General features: G+C 38.7%; 1 protein-coding gene across 1 annotated transcript; it reads right to left on the bottom strand.

The window, feature by feature from the left end:
- Positions 1-8492: 8492 nt before the first annotated feature.
- ostm1 (osteoclastogenesis associated transmembrane protein 1) lies at positions 8493-18713 on the bottom strand. Its single transcript, XM_057823632.1, has 6 exons — positions 18269-18713; positions 18022-18136; positions 13448-13545; positions 13260-13370; positions 12568-12733; positions 8493-10589 (listed from the first exon to the last, which is right to left on the bottom strand). The coding sequence occupies exons 1-6, from the start codon at positions 18656-18658 to the stop codon at positions 10531-10533; spliced, it is 939 nt and encodes a 312-aa protein (XP_057679615.1). The 5' UTR covers positions 18659-18713; the 3' UTR covers positions 8493-10530.
- Positions 18714-19118: the final 405 nt, after the last annotated feature.

Genomic DNA, 19118 nt, shown 5'->3' with positions numbered 1-19118 from the left:
GTGTAAGCTACTTCATATGCTGGTATGCCAGTACTGCTGACCAATTTATTAAGTCTGTGTGCAGGCCAGACGTTATTGATTTTATGACAGATGCTGTGGGCCGGATGAAATTTGACCAAGGGCTGCATTTGGCCCCCGGGCCGGACTTTGGACATATCTGATCTAAATGATGCACTGGGGTCATAGGAAAAAATCATGTTGTCAGATGAGACCAAAGTAGAACTTTTTGGTGCAAATTTTACTCATCGTGTGTGAAGGAAAAAGGAGGACGAGTACAATCCCAAGAACACCATCCCCACTGTGAAGTATGGGGGTGGAAACCTTATGCTTTGGGGCTGCTTTTCAGCAAAAGGGAGAGGACGACTCTAATGTATAAAGCAGAGGATGAACGGTGAAATGTATTGTCAGATTTTGAGCCACAACCTCCTTCCCTCAGTCAGGGACCTGAGGATGAGTCGTGGCTGGATCTTCCAACATGACAATGAGCCGAAGCACACAGCAAAGCTAACCAAGGAGTGGCCGCATAAAAGCAAATCAAGGTTCTGGTCAGTCTCCAAACCTCAATGCAATAGAAAAATCTTTGGATGGAGCTGAAACTTTGTGCTTCTCAATGACAGCAAAGCTGACAGATCTAGAGAATATTTGCGTGCAACAATGGGCCAAAATCCCTGTTTCCAAATGTGAAAACCTGGTGAACTACAGAAAGCGTCTGACCTCTTGACCTCTGTAATTGCAAACAAAGGCTTCTGCAACACCGATTTTCTCAGGGGTACACATACTTATGAACCCCAGTAAATTACAAATATATATATGTATATATTTTTAATCAGACAATGTGATTTATAAATGTTTTGGGTTTTTTTAGATTATGTGTCCATGAGAGGAAATGCATCTATGATTGAAATGTCAGACCTCAACCTATTTTCTGAGTGGGTGAACTTGCAAAATCACAAAGGTTGCAAATACTTCTGCTCCTCACTGTATGTATTATCTACTTTGAAATAGATTGTTTCCATTTGTATCAAAAAATATATTACACATTTTTGACTACAGTAAAACTTAATTTGTAAATAATTCATTAAAAATCATACTTTCAATACATAATATTGACTACTTTAGTCATTTTCAGAGTAGCATAGCTGTTCATTGCGAATTCCAACAGCAAAACCATTCAATTAGGAATGATTAAACAGCTTGAAAATTCATAATTACTTAAATATTCGAGCCCATCCTTCTGAGCCAATCTGTAATACCATTTGTTGTCTGTAAGTGGCGCTATTGCCTCGACATAAACACTACACCAACAGTGCGTCAGATCAAAAACAGAGGCTCACTTACACGAATACTTACTGTCTTGTCAAGATGATGGCATCTTCACAAAGGGGTCATATGCTCCTGCCCTAAAAGCGTGGGGGGCCTTGTCCGCTGCTTTATCCTCAAGTGCCCCCCAGGTAGCAAAGGTTTCTGACATCTGATCCAGCATCTGCGACGTCGCCAACAGCTGACTTGTCATAAGACCATGTTGCAAACGAGGGACAAATGAGTTTTTTTTTCCTTCCACGGAGCTGCCGCTGAGATTACAAACTGAATGACGGCCATTAGAGTGATTCTATAATCTATCATAATGCCCTAATCTTGGGATTGACAGACTTTGACCCCCGCTCCCAGGTGTATAATACACCCTATTCACTCTGGCATATGCTGTGTACAAGGTGTTTAACTCGCATGTGTATGTGTGTGCTAATTCCTCGCCCTGAGGGCATATGTTTACTTCTTAGTCAACAAAGAATCATATTCATCGCCTAGGCGTTGAGAGGTGCGAGGCCTTAACGTCACCTAGAGCCAGTTAACTAACTGATGGTTTAGGAAGCAAGTGGAGGGAGGTCAAAACTTGCATAATGATCTAAAACCTTAACTGACATTTTCTATATATGAGCACAACAAAGGAATGATAGAAAGATTGGATTTAAAAAGTCTACACACCCCTGTTTAAATGCAAGCTTGCTCGTCATATGAAGAAATGAGACCACAATACATCATTTTAAAATTCTTGAGGGGGAAAATAATGTGGTTGAAAATGTGTGCGCACCTGTTTTTAGAATTAACCAATCACACTTCAGTGTTTCAAATAAAAAGTTCAGATGTTTTAGTTAGCTTGTCCTGTTTTTTCCCCTTGTGTTCTACGCAAAGCGTAAAGTTTTTGTAATGACATTGACTGCTATTTTCAGGTGTTATTAATAGAGGTTGACCAATATGTGATTTTCAAATGCCGATGCCAATTCCGATATCTAAAAAAAATTTCAGCCGACTGCCAATATCCAAATCAGATTTTGTAAACCGATATACCGTATTGGCCCGAATCTCAGACGGCCCTGATTATAAGATGACCCCCTTTTTTTCAAGACTCGAGTTTGAAAGACTTTTTGAACACGTAATTAATTTTTAAATAGACAATAATTACTACAAATCCGAAACGAATGATTATAACAATATATTTGAGAGAAAAAGCATGTTATTTTGCCTCATTCAAATCTTAATATCTGAACATTTAAATATGTAAACTACAGTGCAATCACATTCGTGAAAGAATGGCTTCTGGTTTTTGAAATGTAAATAAACCAATCTATTGTGATAAAACAACAAAATTGCAATAACTGCATTAACCATCAAAGTGAAGTCTAACTGTAACTGTAGTCTTGAAACAAATCTGAAGAAGGAAAAACATTGCAATAAAAAATTGCAAATTGGTTAAACTAGAGAGCTGAGATCTGTCATGACAGAACATCGCTTCAATGATATCTGGCGCCATCTAGCGTCGAGAATGGGTATAACGTCTAGACTGCGAATATAAGACGACACCCTCTTTTCAGTCTTATTTCAATGCAAAAAACACCGTCTTATATTCGGGCCAATACGGTACTTTTTTTTTTTTTTTTTTTTTTTAAGCATGTAGATTATGAAATTATTTTTTAATTGCTTCAACAGCTTCAAATTTACAATGATGACCTGAGACTTAAAGGAGTAATTTGGTCTAGTGCTACCAAAACCAACGAACGCAGCCCCTAGCAAGAACAGTACATTATTTTCAAACAATTTAACCCACCAGGACGTCACGACGTGATCTAAACAAGAGTTAAAAAGGATGCTCGCCATGCTAAAGCTAACACTAATGCTATGAGTTACATTTAGAGTGTAAGGATTACTCAGTAAACACCTTAAAAGGCTAAGTCAGTATTTCTCAAATAGTGGAGCGGGCCCCCCCAGGGGGGGCACAAAGCAATGCTAGGGGTGGCGCAGGGGAACATTTTTTCCGTACGACATTAACCCTTTAAGGTCTGGGCCTATTTTGTCTGATTTTGCATGCCTTTGAAGTTGCCTTTATATTTCAAAGACAGAATTGTTTACGATGGCCTGGTTTGGTCCCTTTTTTTGTGACACCTTGAACTTCATGTCCAAACTGTTGTTTCCTTCACTGACCAATTATAAATCATAATTTTGGGCCCAAAAAGACCAAAAATTCCAAAATCGTTTTGTCAAAATTTTTAATATTGATGTCCAATTGACAACCAATCATGCGTAACGAACCGTTTTGAAACTTTGTAATATTTATTCAACATGTTAGGATGAACATTCAACCAAAAAAATTTAGAATAAATAGTCTTTTATTTGACAATTCAACATAAACAACAGGTATAGCCATAGGCGTTTTTTGCATTTATACATGCTCTAGTCAAAACAGGTTATATACAGCAGACCAAACAGTGAAGAACAGTGAAAAAATATACCATCTAACACAAAAAGTGTTTAGAGGCCATCTCTTTATGAGTTTAGGTATTGCGGCCCATCACCTGATGAAAACTATGTACACACAATCAAGCTTCTTGAACACACATTTATATACACAAATTGAGAAGACTGATTGTGGGGAAAAAAAATATATATAACATTGGGGAAAAAAGTATTTTCAAAAATATTTACAATAAACAAGTTGCATTTTTTTCTGGCATGCCACTCCGAAAAGCAGTTTCGTCCTGGAATTAGACACAGGGCTACATCACAGCCCACACTTCCATGGGGTGTCGGTCCTCTTTCCACCCTTCCATTTTCATTTCACTTTACTTTCATTGTCACTATAAATGTACATGAAACAAAAGTCAGTATTTATGAAAATAATAAAGTATAAAATAAAAATATATACAGCAATAAATAATAATGGAAATCTATATGTATGACAATAGAAAGAATACCGTAGCTGAATATGTGCTACATCCCTAATCTTCATATAGAAAGAAGACCACAAATTATACTTTGATCTGATATGCACATTTTATTATTACATACACAAACACGCACTTATATTGCATCAAAATTAACTTTGTCTTGCAATATCAAAAGAAACTTTTACAGCATTAAAAAAAAAAAAAAAAAAGTGAGTTGGCTTACCTCTGCTCGTCGATGGCGTCACCCACGTGTTCAAATCCGTCACTATCTTCACTCGAGGACTCTTCCGAAGAAGACGATGATGACGAATTTGGACCACCCACTTCCTCAAGTTGATCAAAAAGCACAATTGCTTGCGCTAAATTTAGTTTTCTGTTCATCCTCAAAGTCACACAAAGTCGCTCGCCCGTTTGCTTGATTCAAACGGCCGTCGCTCGCCCCCTCGCTGCGTCAGAACACTCCTGCCTCTCGTTCGGTGGAACCTCGCACGGCAGTTATATTTATTAAAAAAAAAAAAACGCATTTTGTGCTTCCACTGTGACTTCGAAAGGGTTCGTTTGATTTGTGTTTTTTTCATGGAGCTTCCGTTTTGAAAAAGGACAAGAAATGATGGAAATATAGACATAAACAAATGATCCATGCAGCGTTTTAATGTTTTTTTGAGAGGACAATAAAACTATAAAACTTAAATGACAATATCTCACGTTTTAGTTGGTCGATTGACTTCAAATAACAACGAGAGTAAACCGCAACTTCCGCACTTTAAAACGAGACCAACCAACGGCATGTGGGTGACGTAATTAAAACGCGAGGGTGCTTCAAAGACGACGTGCGCTGAGGACGCGCCGGCGCGTCCTTCGACTCTCAAGGGTTAAAGTGTAATTGCACATCCACTCAGTGGGTGGCAGTGCCGCTCTCATTTTCAGCGTGTGCGCAGTATTTTTTAAGCAAACAAAAGCACACAGCAAAGCGCGCCAGAGATACGAAAAGCTAAGACAAGGAAATATGACGAAGCATATGTAGCATTTGGCTTTAGCTTTTAGTAGAGTGGGGGACGAGGAAAGACCAGTCTGTTTACTTTGTCTAAAAATGTTCGCAGCGGACAGCAGGAATTATTTTTTTCTGCAAAAACGCACCAAATATTTCCAACAATGCTCCCGCTTAGTCAGTGTTACATAAGTAAACCAGCGAGTACTGTCAGCATCATATAAAGTGGCGTACCTAGTTGCTCAGTGCAAAACGACCCCACATCGTAGCAAAGGAGCTGATACTGCCTGCAGCAAAAATAAAAATTATCCCTCCGTCCAATGACACTGTCGTTTTTGTTCTATTAATTTTTGTTATTTCAGTCTAATTGTTTGGCATATTATCCTAATGATTTAATGTTGCTGATCAATTTGAATTTATTATTGTTTATTGATTACATTTTAATTTTCAGTATCAACTGGTCAAAAAATGTATCGAGTGTATTTTAACAGTATGGATGTTTTTTGTTTTTGTTTTTTTTTTACACTTTATTGTAAGTTGATCTACATTACTTTTTTCTTTTAATGTTAAAAAGAACACAATGCTATGCAGAGGTGTACTTATAATCATAAGAATTTTATATACAAATGATACTACAGCATATTTATAGTGCCGGCAGAGAGTTGGGGGGGGCGCGGAACGTTTACGTCTTCCTGTGGGGGGCATAACAGAAAATAATTTAGAAGCACTGGGCTAAGGCAACATTGCATTTTCTCTCAAGCAAGATAAAAAAAAAATCTTACAATATTTATAAAACAGACAAGCCTGAAGTTTCCTGTAGCAGCTTGCCTTCAAGCTTCAGCAGGGTCCTTCTGTCAGTCAGCAGCGGCCACGGTTGCTAATACAGATGCCTGATCAAAATCCATTTTTATAGTTTTTTTAAATTAATCGGCTGATGTCAGATATTGGAAAAAAGTCCATATATCGACCTGCCGATATATTGATCGACCTCTACTTATTAATTTCCTACACATTATCTAAAGGCCCCAGTTTAAAACATGGGGGGAAAAAGCCAAAGCAAATTCCAAATTTGGGAAAATGTATGTGACCTTCCCTTATGTATGTCTGCATATTTGAGGGCAAATCCAATGCTTACCATTGCTAAAGTGACATTTTTCCCCTAATAAGAGTGTCCTTTTTAATTTTAGTTTATGCAACGTGACACAGCAAAAAGGCTACAGTTTCCAAAGAGATTTTCCACTGTTTTCACTAAACCCTGAACACTAACCTCAGCACATTTTTTGTTTGACGTCTTCTAATCCAGCAATAGAGGCAAAGCAAGTATGATGTGGTTGTTGTGAGTCACTTTCCAATATCATACTCATTAGTCCTGGATTTCTGATAAATCAAATCCGTTTGGGAATGGATTAGGCGGACAATTATTACAGTATGTGTAGAATTAAGCCCTGATTACTTCTGGATTTTTATTTAATATTTTTATTACAAAACAAGAATAAATCCAGCAAAATTAATCAGACGTCTTGGCTAATGCAATCATCGTTGCACTTACACTGCTGGCCAAAAGTATTGGCACCCCTGCAATTCAGTCAGATAATGCTCAATTTCTCCCAGAAAATGATTGCAATTACAAATGCTTTGGTAGTAATATCTTCATTTATTTTGCTTGCAATGAAAAAACACAAAAGAGAATGAAAAAAAAATCATTATCATTTTACACAAAACTCCAAAAATGGGCCAGACAAAAGTATTGGCACCCTCAGCTTAATACTTGGTAGCACAACCTTTAGACAAAATAACTGCTAACAACCGCTTCCGGTATCCATCAATGAGTTTCTTACAATGCTCTGCTGGAATTTTAGACCACTCTTCTTTGGCCACTTGCTCTAGGTCTCTGAGATTTGAAGGGTGCCTTCTCCAAACTTCCATTTTCAGATCTCTTCACGGGTGTTCTATGGGATTCAGGCCTGGACTTATTGCAGGCCACTTTAGAAGTCTACAATGCTTTCTCTCAAACTATTTTCTAGTGCTTTTTGAATTGTTTTGGGTCATTATCCTGCTGGAAGACACATGACCTCTGAAGGAAACCCAGCTTTCTGACACTGGCCCTACATTATGCTTCAAAATTTGCTGGTAGTCTTCAGACCTCATAATGCCATGCACACGGTCAAGCAGTCCAGTGCCAGAGGTAGCAAAGCAACCCCAAAACATCAGGGAACCTCCGTAATATTGGACTGTGGGGACCGTGGTCCTTTCTTGAAGGCCTCGTTTTTTTCCCTGTAAACTATGTTGATGCCTTTTCCCAAAATGCTCTACTTTTGTCTCATCTGACCAGAGAACATTCTTCCAAAACATTTTTGGCTTTCTCAGGTAAGCTTTGGCAAAGTTGCCAGCCTGGCTTTTTTTATGTCTCTGGGTCAGAAGTGGGGTCTTCCTGGGTATCCTACCATAGAATCCCTTTTCATTCAGATGCCGACGGATAGTGCAGGTTGACAATGTTGTACCCTCAGACCGCAGGACAGCTTGAACTTGTTTGGATATTATTTGAGGTTCTCTATCCACCATCCGCAGAATCGTTCGTTGAAATCTCTCGTCAATTTTTCTTTTCCGTGCACATCGAGGAAAGTTAGCAACAGCGCCATCATGGCTTTACACATATTGATGACACTGCGCACAGTAGACACAGGAACATTAAGGTATTTGGAGATGGACTTGTAGCCTTGAGATTGCCCATGCTTCCAGACAATTTTGCCTCTTAAGTCCTCAGACAGTTCTTTGTAATTCTTTCTTTTCTCCATGCTCAATGTGTGTGTAGCACACAGGACAGAGGTTGAGTCAACTCTAATCCATTTTAACTGGCTGCAAGTGTGATTTAGTTATTGCCACCACCTGTTATGTGCCACAGGTAAGTAACAGGTGCTGTTAATTGCACAAATTAGAGAAGCATCACATGATTTTTCAAAGGGTGCCAATACTTTTGTCAGGCCCATTTTGGGAGTTTAGTGTAAAATGATAATGATTTTTTTTTTTTCCCATTCTCTTTTGTGTTTTTTCATTTCAAGCAAAATAAATGAAGATATTACTACCAAAGCATTTGTAATTGCAATCATTTTCCGGGAGCAATTGAGCATTGTCTGACAGAATTGCAGGGGTGCCAATACTTTTGGCCAGCAGTGTACATTTCAAATATGAATTGATCACACGATCACATTAAATAACAATGTAAAGAAAAAAACAGTAGCGGGTTTTTTTTTTTTTTTTTTAATTGAATCCTTTTCAGCTGATGTACTGTATGCATTTGGATTGAAAATTGAGTTTTTCTGTTAATTTATGTGTCGTATATATTTTAATCTTTTTACAAATAACACTGGTCAACCAAAAATTTTTTGCAATGATGCAAACTTTTTCTTGCACAATTTTGGGGTGCTTAATACAAATCTGAATTTAGCTTTTATATGAAAACTCTTTCTCCATATACAGCGGTACCTCGACATGCGATCGCATCGAAATACGATTCTTACGACATCCGACGTATGACACCATGCCCGAAATACAGTATGGCGATTTATGACGGCGTCGCAACATCATTATTTGACGCACAGCCGATTTTCTTATGAGAGAAATCCAACATGGGTCCCTATAATGTTAGTGCATTTGGTGAAAAAAAAAAAGAAGAGGTGATGCTTACCATTGAAATTAAGAAGGAAACGATAAATATTATCACTGTGTGTGTGTGAGCGAACTGGCTCGACAATATGTCAATATTATGTAATCTATCATCGTCTCTGGCTTTGAAAGAGTTCATTTTATTGAAATCTTATCACAGCACTGACCTGGTATTTTTGTCCATTAGAATATATTTTGAAGGATTAATTTATGCACCTTTGAGAAACATACCTCAATTTTTATCCATGGTTTACAGTAAACATGATTATTCTTTGAATTACCTGGTAACTGTCTTTTTGTTATTCATCAACAGATTTTGAACCATTTAAATTCTCTCACAGTATTCATAACATACTGTATACTAGAGTCTCAGTTTCATGTCACAGCCCTTGTACTGGATTGAGTTTCGGCCTCAAGAATGAAACTGTTAAGTGTGAATCCTAACCCGACACTGTTGACCCAGGGTCCCCGGCGCACCATGTTATCACGCTGCACACTGGCCGTGAAAGGGCTCATATGACTCGGCGTGTGGCTAATGCTCTTAGTGGCGAGCTGATGGGCCCCGGTGGCTGCGCTCCATAAGACCAAGAAGCCAAGAAGGACTTTTAACAGGTGTGTGTGTGTGTGGCTACTGAGATTATTGGGCCGAGTATCTTTATCCTGCTGTTAGATTAGCTGCTAATGACGGAGGAAAAGCCCACCCCCACACGATAGACTGAAACAAGGGCCGCCGAAGAAGACGAGCGGCTTTGATAACCTTGCACCTTGTTCTGATAAAGCATTGTAAAGATGTATTCATATTATATTCTTTTTTACAGTGACTTTTTAAACATATTTCTAGGCACTACCAGGAAAATAGCCTTTTGGCCAACATATTAATGTGGTTTGAGCGTGCTCAATTAACCAATAAATACGTAAATGTGCATTCATTAACTCGGCACTCGCAAATATAACAGAAAAAAAACAGGAAACGGATTATAAAAGCACATTAAAAGCAAAAGAAAAGCTTGCTGTATCCATAAAAGACTACAGGAGCATGATTCAGTCTCAATAAACAATGATGTGGACCCTCTTCATGCAGCAGATACAGTACATGTCACTGCTAATGGACATCGAGTACTTTTCGATTTTGTATGTGGCACTCCTCTGGGCAAACATTACTGATATAAAACCCATTTCTCGATCAACAACTAGTGCGTACTTGAATTAGACAATGCACACACACAAGAAACCTGGCATTGGTGTTCATTTTCTCCCGCTTTCCAGAAGTTAGTGCTGTGGACCCACCAGGATACATTATTTTCATTTTTCCCCTCTGACATACAAGATTAATGCCTCCCAAAAGCGTTCGTTCTGTCATCCCCAAAATCATAAACCATATTAACTAAAATTAGTCCACTGACACAGTTATCGTGAAAACATCTTAATTTAATGGCCAAATACTTGGTTAGAACTGCATTAAAAGGTCTAATGAAAGACAAAGTGATGGTATGAGGCGAAACCAAAATTAAATATATACATTGAAAATTGCAGTGTGTTTGACATGAATTTGTTTCTCAGGAATACTGATAGGTAAACTCAGTCTGCTAAGAGGAAGAGCCACTGATATCGCAAACCTCCAAATTGTAGAAAATGTTAACTCCTCAACAGTGTCCGCGATCAGCTCTGCTTGTCCTGAATGTTCATCAGACTGGAGGAGTATGACTTTGCTCTCTTTGCTGCAAAAATGACAAAAAAAGAGAAGTGTCATTGCTTGGGGTGTGTGTGTGTGGGTGGTTTCACTTTTACTCATGTAAAGTGTCTCATTGACTTTTAAGTGCTTAAATTGTTGAGTTCATTCAGAGTCGATTTTTTGCTCAAATTTTGAAGTAAGTGCAGGTTTGCGCTGCGCTGCATCATGATGGCAAGCACTGCATTGTCTTGATGAATATGAGGGTAAATTACAGGTTCAATAAATCCTATGTAAAGTAATAAATAGCGGGAAACAGATTGTGTTCAGTAGGGAAACAATGAAACCCGATGACTGATGACAATTAAGGTTAAACAGCAAACTCTAACCTGTGTACTTATGTCTAGTGTTGGGTGATATAACAATACATTGCCAAAATGATAATAAATTATGTATTGCTGTTAATTCCTTCTGTTGTCAATTTAAACAATACCAGGGTTTCCCCTACATAATACATATTGTGGTGCATTGCCACACAAAAATAAAAGGACTATGGGATGTAAGTAGCTGTACATGTACTGTAGCTGAGAGCTATGACATTAGCCTGGCTAATGAAATATTTCAGATAGATATTTGTTATGATTCTTCTTGGGGAAAAAAAAAAAAAATGGGGAAAAAAAAAAAAATTCTCATTTGTGATGACATGAAGCAATTTAACCGCGGCACGACATGTTGGGACTGTCCGACTCCGATGTAGCACACCAGCACCACAGCTTAAAAAAAATCCTTGAGGAAACCCTGAATACATTATAAATATACACTGTACTCAACTCTAAATTGCGGCTACTTCTTAAATGAATGATCCTAGATGTTCCTATACCAGCAAACCTGGTGGTATAAGTCACAACTAGGGCTGTCAAACGATTAAAATTTTTAATCGAGTTAATCACAGCTTAAAAAGAATTAATCGTAATTAATCGCAATTCAAACCATCTATAAAATATGCCATATTTTTATGTAAATTATTGTCGGAATGGAAAGAGAAGACACAAGACGGATATATACATTCTACATACTGCACATAAGTACTGTATTTGTTTATTATAACAATAAATCAACAAGATGGCATGAACATTATTAACATTCTGTTAAAGCGATCCATGGATAGAAAGACTTATAGTTCTTAAAAGATAAATGTTAGTACAAGTTATAGAAATTTTATATTAAAACCCCTCTTAATGTTTTCGTATTAATAAAATTTGTAAAATTTTCAAACAAAAAAACTAGCAGCTCGCCATTGTTGATGTCAATAGTTACACAATGCTCATCGTGCTGAAACCCATAAAATCAGTCGCACCCAAGCGCCAGCAGAGGGCGACAAAACATTAAAAAAAACACAGGTAACAAATGGACATGACACTGTGCTGTCATTTTAATCTGTTTGAGCGGGGTATGTGTGTTAAATGCGTCAAATACTTTAACGTGATTAATTTTTAAAAATTAATTACTGCCCGTTAACGCGATAATTTTGACAGCCCTAGTCACAACACAAACATTTGGCGCATGAATAAAACAGTTAATTCAGTGGCTACCAGTGATGGTGATAGACATCCAATCCATTTGAAATAGGAAGACTGGAAGTGAATAAACATGTTTCACTGCTATTGACAGCAATAGATGTCCAAACCATTTGAAGTGGGAGGAGCTGGCTGCAGTCAATGTCAGGAAACAAATATCTAATTTTGGATGAATGTTTTCTTTTTCTCTCATTAAAATAATTAAAAACTATACTCAATTTTGGCATATCATTATCATTACATAAAATGGCCCATATCATTATAACCCCCCCACAAACACATCACCCAGCACTATTTATGATTTTGTCAAGGTTAGCTATCAAACTGCAACATCCCTTCCATCCCTCGACTATCAAATCAGTAAACCCTTTTAGCAGGCCACAAAGAGCCCTCAAAAACCCTGTCAAAATATGTGCGTGCGACAATGGGGGAATTAAGCTGCTTACTCACGGTGTATGAGCTTGCGTTTCTTTTGTTCTGAGTGAAGGAAGCTGCTCAAGTAGAAGATGATGGGCAGAAAGAGCATAAAGCTGGACACGGCAATGACAGGCACCGTCTCCTCCCGGGGGAAGGAACACTTGAAGTTCTTACTCCAAAGCCTGCGGGTCATGTTCATCTACGAATGAAGTAAAGAACCAAAATAAGCCCGATGTAGACGAGTGCAACCACGACACAATATCGCTAAACGTCCACCCATCTCGGAGTTACTTGATCTGGAAATACATTGTCTATAATCAGCAAAAGCGGGCATAAGACGTTCTCTGACACTTTAAGTCACAACACTGGAATTAAATGTGAGGACAGTAATGCTGCCGTCAGCTTCCACGTTGCCTGAATGTGCTACAAACAGCAAAAAAAGAGCTAAGACTTTGGGAAATGTTAATCACATCCAAATCCCAAGGCTAAAAAAACACCTTTGTGCAGCTTGATTGTTTGGCCTGACACAACAGCAACTTTCTCTGGCAGGTACTTAGTCAAATAACACAGGCACGTTCATTAAAAGAGCCAATGAGGTCAAATTCTGACTGTAAGTTAGCTACTTTAAATAGGAACTATCAAGGTACTTTACTTTAGAATTCCTGAAAGTACCTGTAAATATCATAAGCAGCAATGTAAAACATTCTCTGACATACTGTACATACCCCATCCTCAATGTCAATACACATTGTCTGATTCTTCTCCATGCCACTGTACAGTTCACTGAGACCCTTATACGCGCTCTTACAGTTTTTACACAGCTCTGTGTGATTGCCCTGTAGACATGACAAAAGAGGGAAGATGTTCATCTGTTCAGCGTCAACACGTGAAAGGATTGTAAGCGAGTGGGTACCTGTTGGTATCTTTCAAAGCAGGTAAGAGTTTGGTTCAGAGTGGACATGAAGTACAGCGTGTCATCAGTGAGGCTCAGGAATCCATTGGTGATGCAGTCTACATTAGGAAATAAACACGATGTTTGCCATTTTCAGGGAGCAGTGGGATGTTTTGCTAAATTATATTACATAATTCTGTCGAAAGTGTATAGCAGTGGTTCTTAACTGGGGTTCGGTGAAGGTTAAGAAACGCAGAGCCCTATTTTGTACGCTGACTAAATCCAGGTAAAGTGGCATTTTAGACTAGGTTTTGGACCGGTTTGCCCTCAATTTACAGGCTTTATTCAATTTCTTTCAAATGGTAACCCTCAATTTAATGGGAGGAGAAATCAGTTTGCTCAGTGGAAGGTTGACAGGCACTTGGTATGAGCAAGTATAACACTCCTACAGACAGCATGAACTGCGTAGATTATTTTTTTAATTGCGTCATTTTATGTCATGAAAATAGTATTTGATGCAAGGATGCGACAATAAAATGAGAATGTAGGCATGAAAAAAAAAAAGGAACAGTGTGAATATAATGAGTTTAATTTTATTTACTAACGTAAAAATCAAAAGCAAAAGGTAAAATTATTGGTAGTAAATTTGAAATTTGGAAGAAATGTGAACAGGAATTCACTTGTTAGCTTGCTAGGTTTTGAATTCTTTAAAAAAAAAAAAAAAAAAGACTTATGAAATTCCGAAAATGTGCTATTCGACTTCAAAAAGCTGGCGATTCACTCAAAAACAAAAAAACAAAAACCCAAAAAAACTTACTGTAATTATCGGACTATAAGGCGCACCTGACTATTAGCCACCACCCATCAAATTTGACACAAAAACGGCATTTGTTTACCGATAAGCCGAACTGGACTATAAACCGCAGCGGTCCTAAATGTATTACGGGATATTAAAACCAAAAGATATTAATGGTAACACTTTATTTGACAGCGGCATCATAAGACCAAATGAACCACCATGACCATTCATTGTTTCAAGAAGCTTCATTTGGCCGTCACTGCTCTCTTTAGGGGGAGACAGTCAACCTCTCCTGCCACCTGCTGTCAACACTGTTGTCAACCAACATGCCTCCTAGCATGCATTGCAGTGCTAAAAATTGAAATAATCAAAATTCATGTTCTGTGCCAATTAATTCTTCAGTTACTGTTCCAGTTGTTTCATTAATTGGTATTTATGGTGTAGTAGAGGTGGGAGCCTTTGGGCACCTAACGATTGGATTACGATTCAGAGGCTCTGATTCGATTATAAATCGATTATTGATGCAACCCCCGCGTTTTTTTATTTTTTTGTACATTAGTTCCAAAATTGTTCAAAAATCCTCAGGCTAAACCAAACTACTATTTTAATATAAAGTTAAAAACAGTAAATAAAATACTCAAGTCCCCATTCTGTATCAGCAGCTTTAAACTACATTCAATTAATTTAATGTTGTGAGTCACCCGTTAAAGTTGTTAAAATTGCTCCCGTTATTCCATAATTTCCATTCTGTCTACTTTCGACATGTGAAAGTTTTAAAACCGTTTCATCATTTAAAGGTAGATTCAAGTCAAGATTTTGCAGATTTAGTAAAGATGTAACGGTACATGTATTTGTACTGAACCGTTTTGGTACGTGGTGCTCGGTTCAGAACGGAGGCGTACCGAACGAGTTTCTGACGTAATCTAATCCTTACTTTTCGAGGCTGTGAGTCAATTGGGTTACAGTTTCTTTGTGTAGATTATATTTACTCCGTCTTCTCTACTATAATGAGGACCAACACGGTAGGACAGTATAACCCAGAAACGTCAATGGCGCGACAACGTGGCCGCTGCGAGAACGCAGTGAAACGTGGGCGTTAAAGTCAATCAGCCAATGCACACCAGTCGCAGTGCGGCCGCGTGTTAGACCCGTCCCAGAAGCGGCTCAACACGACACACGTGAAAAGAACGGCAGAATTTAGTATTTGACGCGACCCTCCTGCGTCAATACGACTACCGGTAGCTAGGATCGGGCAGACCAGAAGTCACTCGTGTAAAAATATGGTGGATCTGGTCGATTTTCAAACTAATATGCAATCGTAACCCACTTTTTGAGTCCATCAAATGCCTTGAGTGGTAGATCGGGGCACAGTTGACTTGTCAGGTATTATTGTTTTTTTTTTTTTTTTTATCTAGCTGCATGAGTTGAACATGATATTTACTCTCGGTCCATTCCTCATTGCGTCCCGAACACCGCACAGATTTTGTTTTATTTCCGCTTTACTTGGTATAATTCAATAATTGGAATTTGGATGTTTGTGAATCGTTCACGAATCTTCCACGGCCGAATCGCGAATAATCTAAGAATCGGAAATTTTGCATGCCTTTAGTATTCAGTAACACCCTTATAATTATGACATGACACTGCCATGAGCATTGATGAATGCTTATGACCGATGTCATTTTGTGTGATCCGGCAAATTATCTCACTTTTGAATGATGTAAAAGATCCGAGCTGAACATAAATGGAGTTAGTTACTTAACGAAATCTGTCACAAGCATTCATTAATGCCCATGATACAGTGGGGCAAATAAGTATTTAGTCAACCACCAATTGTGCAAGTTCTCCTACTTGAAAAGATTAGAGAGGCCTGTAATTGTCAACATGGGTAAACCTAAAAAAAAAAACAGAAAATCACATTGTTTGATTTTTAAAGAATTTATTTCCAAAATAAAATGGAAAATAAGTATTTGGTCACCTACAAACAAGCAAGATTTCTGGCTGTCAAAGAGGTCTAACTTCTTCTAACGAGGTCTAACGAGGCTCCACTGTCCACCTGTATTAATGGCACCTGTTTTAACTCATTGTCAGTATAAAAGACACCTGTCCACAACCTCAGTCAGTCACACTCCAAACTCCACTGTGGCCAAGACCAAAGAGCAGTCGAAGGACACCAGAGACAAAATTGTAGACCTGCACCAGGCTGGGATGACTGAATCGGCAATAGGTAAAACGCTTGGTGTACAGAAATCAACTGTGGGAGCATTTATTAGAAAATGGAAGACATACAAGATCACTGATAATCTCCCTCAATATGGGGCTCCATGCAAGATCTCACACCGTGGCGTCAAAATGATAACAAGAACGGTGAGCAAAAATCCCAGAACCACACAGGGGGACCTAGTGAATGACCTACAGAGAGCTGGAACCACAATAACAAAGGCTACTATCAGTAACACAATGCGCTGCCAGGGACTCAAATCCTGCACTGCCAGTCGTGTCCCCCTGCTGAAGCCAGTACACGTCCAGGCCCGTTTGCGGTTCGCTAGAGAGCATTTGGATGATCCAGAAGAGGACTGGGAGAATGCGTTATGGTCATATGAAACCAAAATAGAACTTTTTGGTAGAAACACAGATTCTCGTGTTTGGAGGAGAAAGAATACTGAATTGGATCCGAAGAACACCATACCCACTGTGAAGCATGGGGGTGGAAACATCATGCTTTGGGGCTGTTTTTCTGCAAAGGGACCAGGACGACTGATCTGTGCAAAGGAAAGAATGAATGGGGCCATGTATTGAGATATTTTGAGTGAAAATCTCCTTCCATCAGCAAGGGCATTTAAGATGAGATGTGGCTGGGTCTTTTAGCATGACAATGATCCCAAACACACAGCCAGGGCAACAAATGAGTGGCTTCGTAAGAAGCATTTCAAGGTCTTGGAGTGGCCTAGCCAGTCTCCAGATCTCAACCCCATAGAAAATCTGTGGAGGGAGTTGAAAGTCCATGTTGCCCAACGCCAGCCCCAAAACATCACTGCTCTAGAGGAGATCTGCATGGAGGAATGGGCCAAAATACCAGCAACAGTGTGTGAAAAGCTTGTGAAGAGTTACAGAAAATGTTTGGCCTCCGTTATTGCCAATAAAGGGTACATAACAAAGTATTGAGATGAACTTTTGGTATTGACCAAATACTTATTTTCCACCATGATTTGCAAATAAATTATTTAAAAATCAAACAATGTGATGTTCTGTTCTTTTTTCCACATTCTGTCTCTCATGGTTGAGGTTTACCCATGTTGACAATTACAGGCCTCTCTAATATTTCAAGTGGGAAAACTTGACTAAATACTTATTTGCCTCACTGTAAGTAAAAAAAGTGTTGCCTGTTAGCCCAAATAAATTAAAAAATAAACCGCACTGGACTATAAACATTGGATTCAAAATAAGGAGGAAAAGTAGCGTCTTATAGTCCGAAAATTACGGTACAATAATTTGATATTAACCACAAATAAACAAAAAAGCTTGTAACTCAAAATCATCTTTCACCATTGTAATAAATTGAAATCCCGCTGACCTAAATTAACATAAAATGCAAAAAATATATTGTATGACTAACAGGCGGAATAATGACAGACACACGTGGTAAGGAATACATTCATGAGATGTCTGATTAGCAAACAATCAGGACTGTAGACCAGAACTGATAAAAGCCACATGTATCTGAGAGTCCGATGATACATCACCACATGGGGGTGATGTCAAGAGTTTTCTGTCCATTGAAGTACAGTGCACTTACTGTCACAGCCTGCTTTGGTCCACAAGTCCTTTAGGTTGTTGAAGAGCAGATAAACCACCATGAGACGATCACTGCGTAGAAGGCTGTCCCTGCAGCTCTCATTAGCAGGACCTAACTGAATGCATTTAACACCAAAACAAAAAAATCGAGCGAGTTTTTGAGTTGCCTCTATAAATAGGGCAGCTGTTGGAAGAAAACATCACAAGACTAGTGACTCATGAGACACGAAACGTCTACATTACAGTACCTGTTCAGAGGAGATATTCGTGTAAGTTGTCACCAGGCTACCGTAAGCGTCGTAGCAGTTCTGGCACACTTTAACTGGCCGCGAAGACGGAACCAGGCAGTTGATATAGGCAACATAACGTTGACCAAAGAGGCGCAGCAGGTCGTTACAGTAGTCGCTCACTTCCAAGTCGTCCGGAAAGGCGGATAGCAGGCTGATGAGGGAAGCGCGAGAGTCCCCCGTCTCCGCCGGCTTGAAAACGGGAGACTTGGCCGTCGTCGAGACTGAAAGTGTGATGTTAGCTCCTTTGCTTGACGCGACGGCACACACATACAACAAGCACACGGTTAAAAACGCGTTTTGGTGAGAAAGACGCATGTTTGACAGCTTAAATGCTTCTGAGATGGTCATCTTGCTTCGGAGAACCCATGACTTCCGTGTATGGGTTGAGCGGGATCATGTGACTGTAAAAATCTCGCGAGATCCCGCGGTGGCAGCATGAATTGTAGTTCACATATTATTGAGAAGAACAATAATGACAATAATAATAATACAGTGATCCCTCGTTTTTCGCGGTTAATGGGGACCAGAACCCGCCGTGATAAGTGAAAAACCGCGAAGTAGCGCTCCAACCCCATAAGATTTTTAGTCCAACAAATTTTATTTTTTGTGTGCGTGTTCAGTGTATTTATTCAGATTTATCATTTTAAAGAGATACATACAAGACATGTGTTTTCACTTTTTTTCTCCAAAGTAAAAATTAAAAAAAACTTTAATGTATTTATACATATATTTTATTATAAGTGTTTTTAAGCACTTCAAAGGTAATAATTATAAGTTTTAAACATGTTACAGTCCCACCAAATTATTT

The sequence above is a fragment of the Corythoichthys intestinalis genome, chromosome 19, assembly GCF_030265065.1.
Source record: "Corythoichthys intestinalis isolate RoL2023-P3 chromosome 19, ASM3026506v1, whole genome shotgun sequence".
Lineage (NCBI taxonomy): Eukaryota > Metazoa > Chordata > Actinopteri > Syngnathiformes > Syngnathidae > Corythoichthys > Corythoichthys intestinalis.
This window is presented reverse-complemented; position numbering and strand designations above follow the sequence as displayed.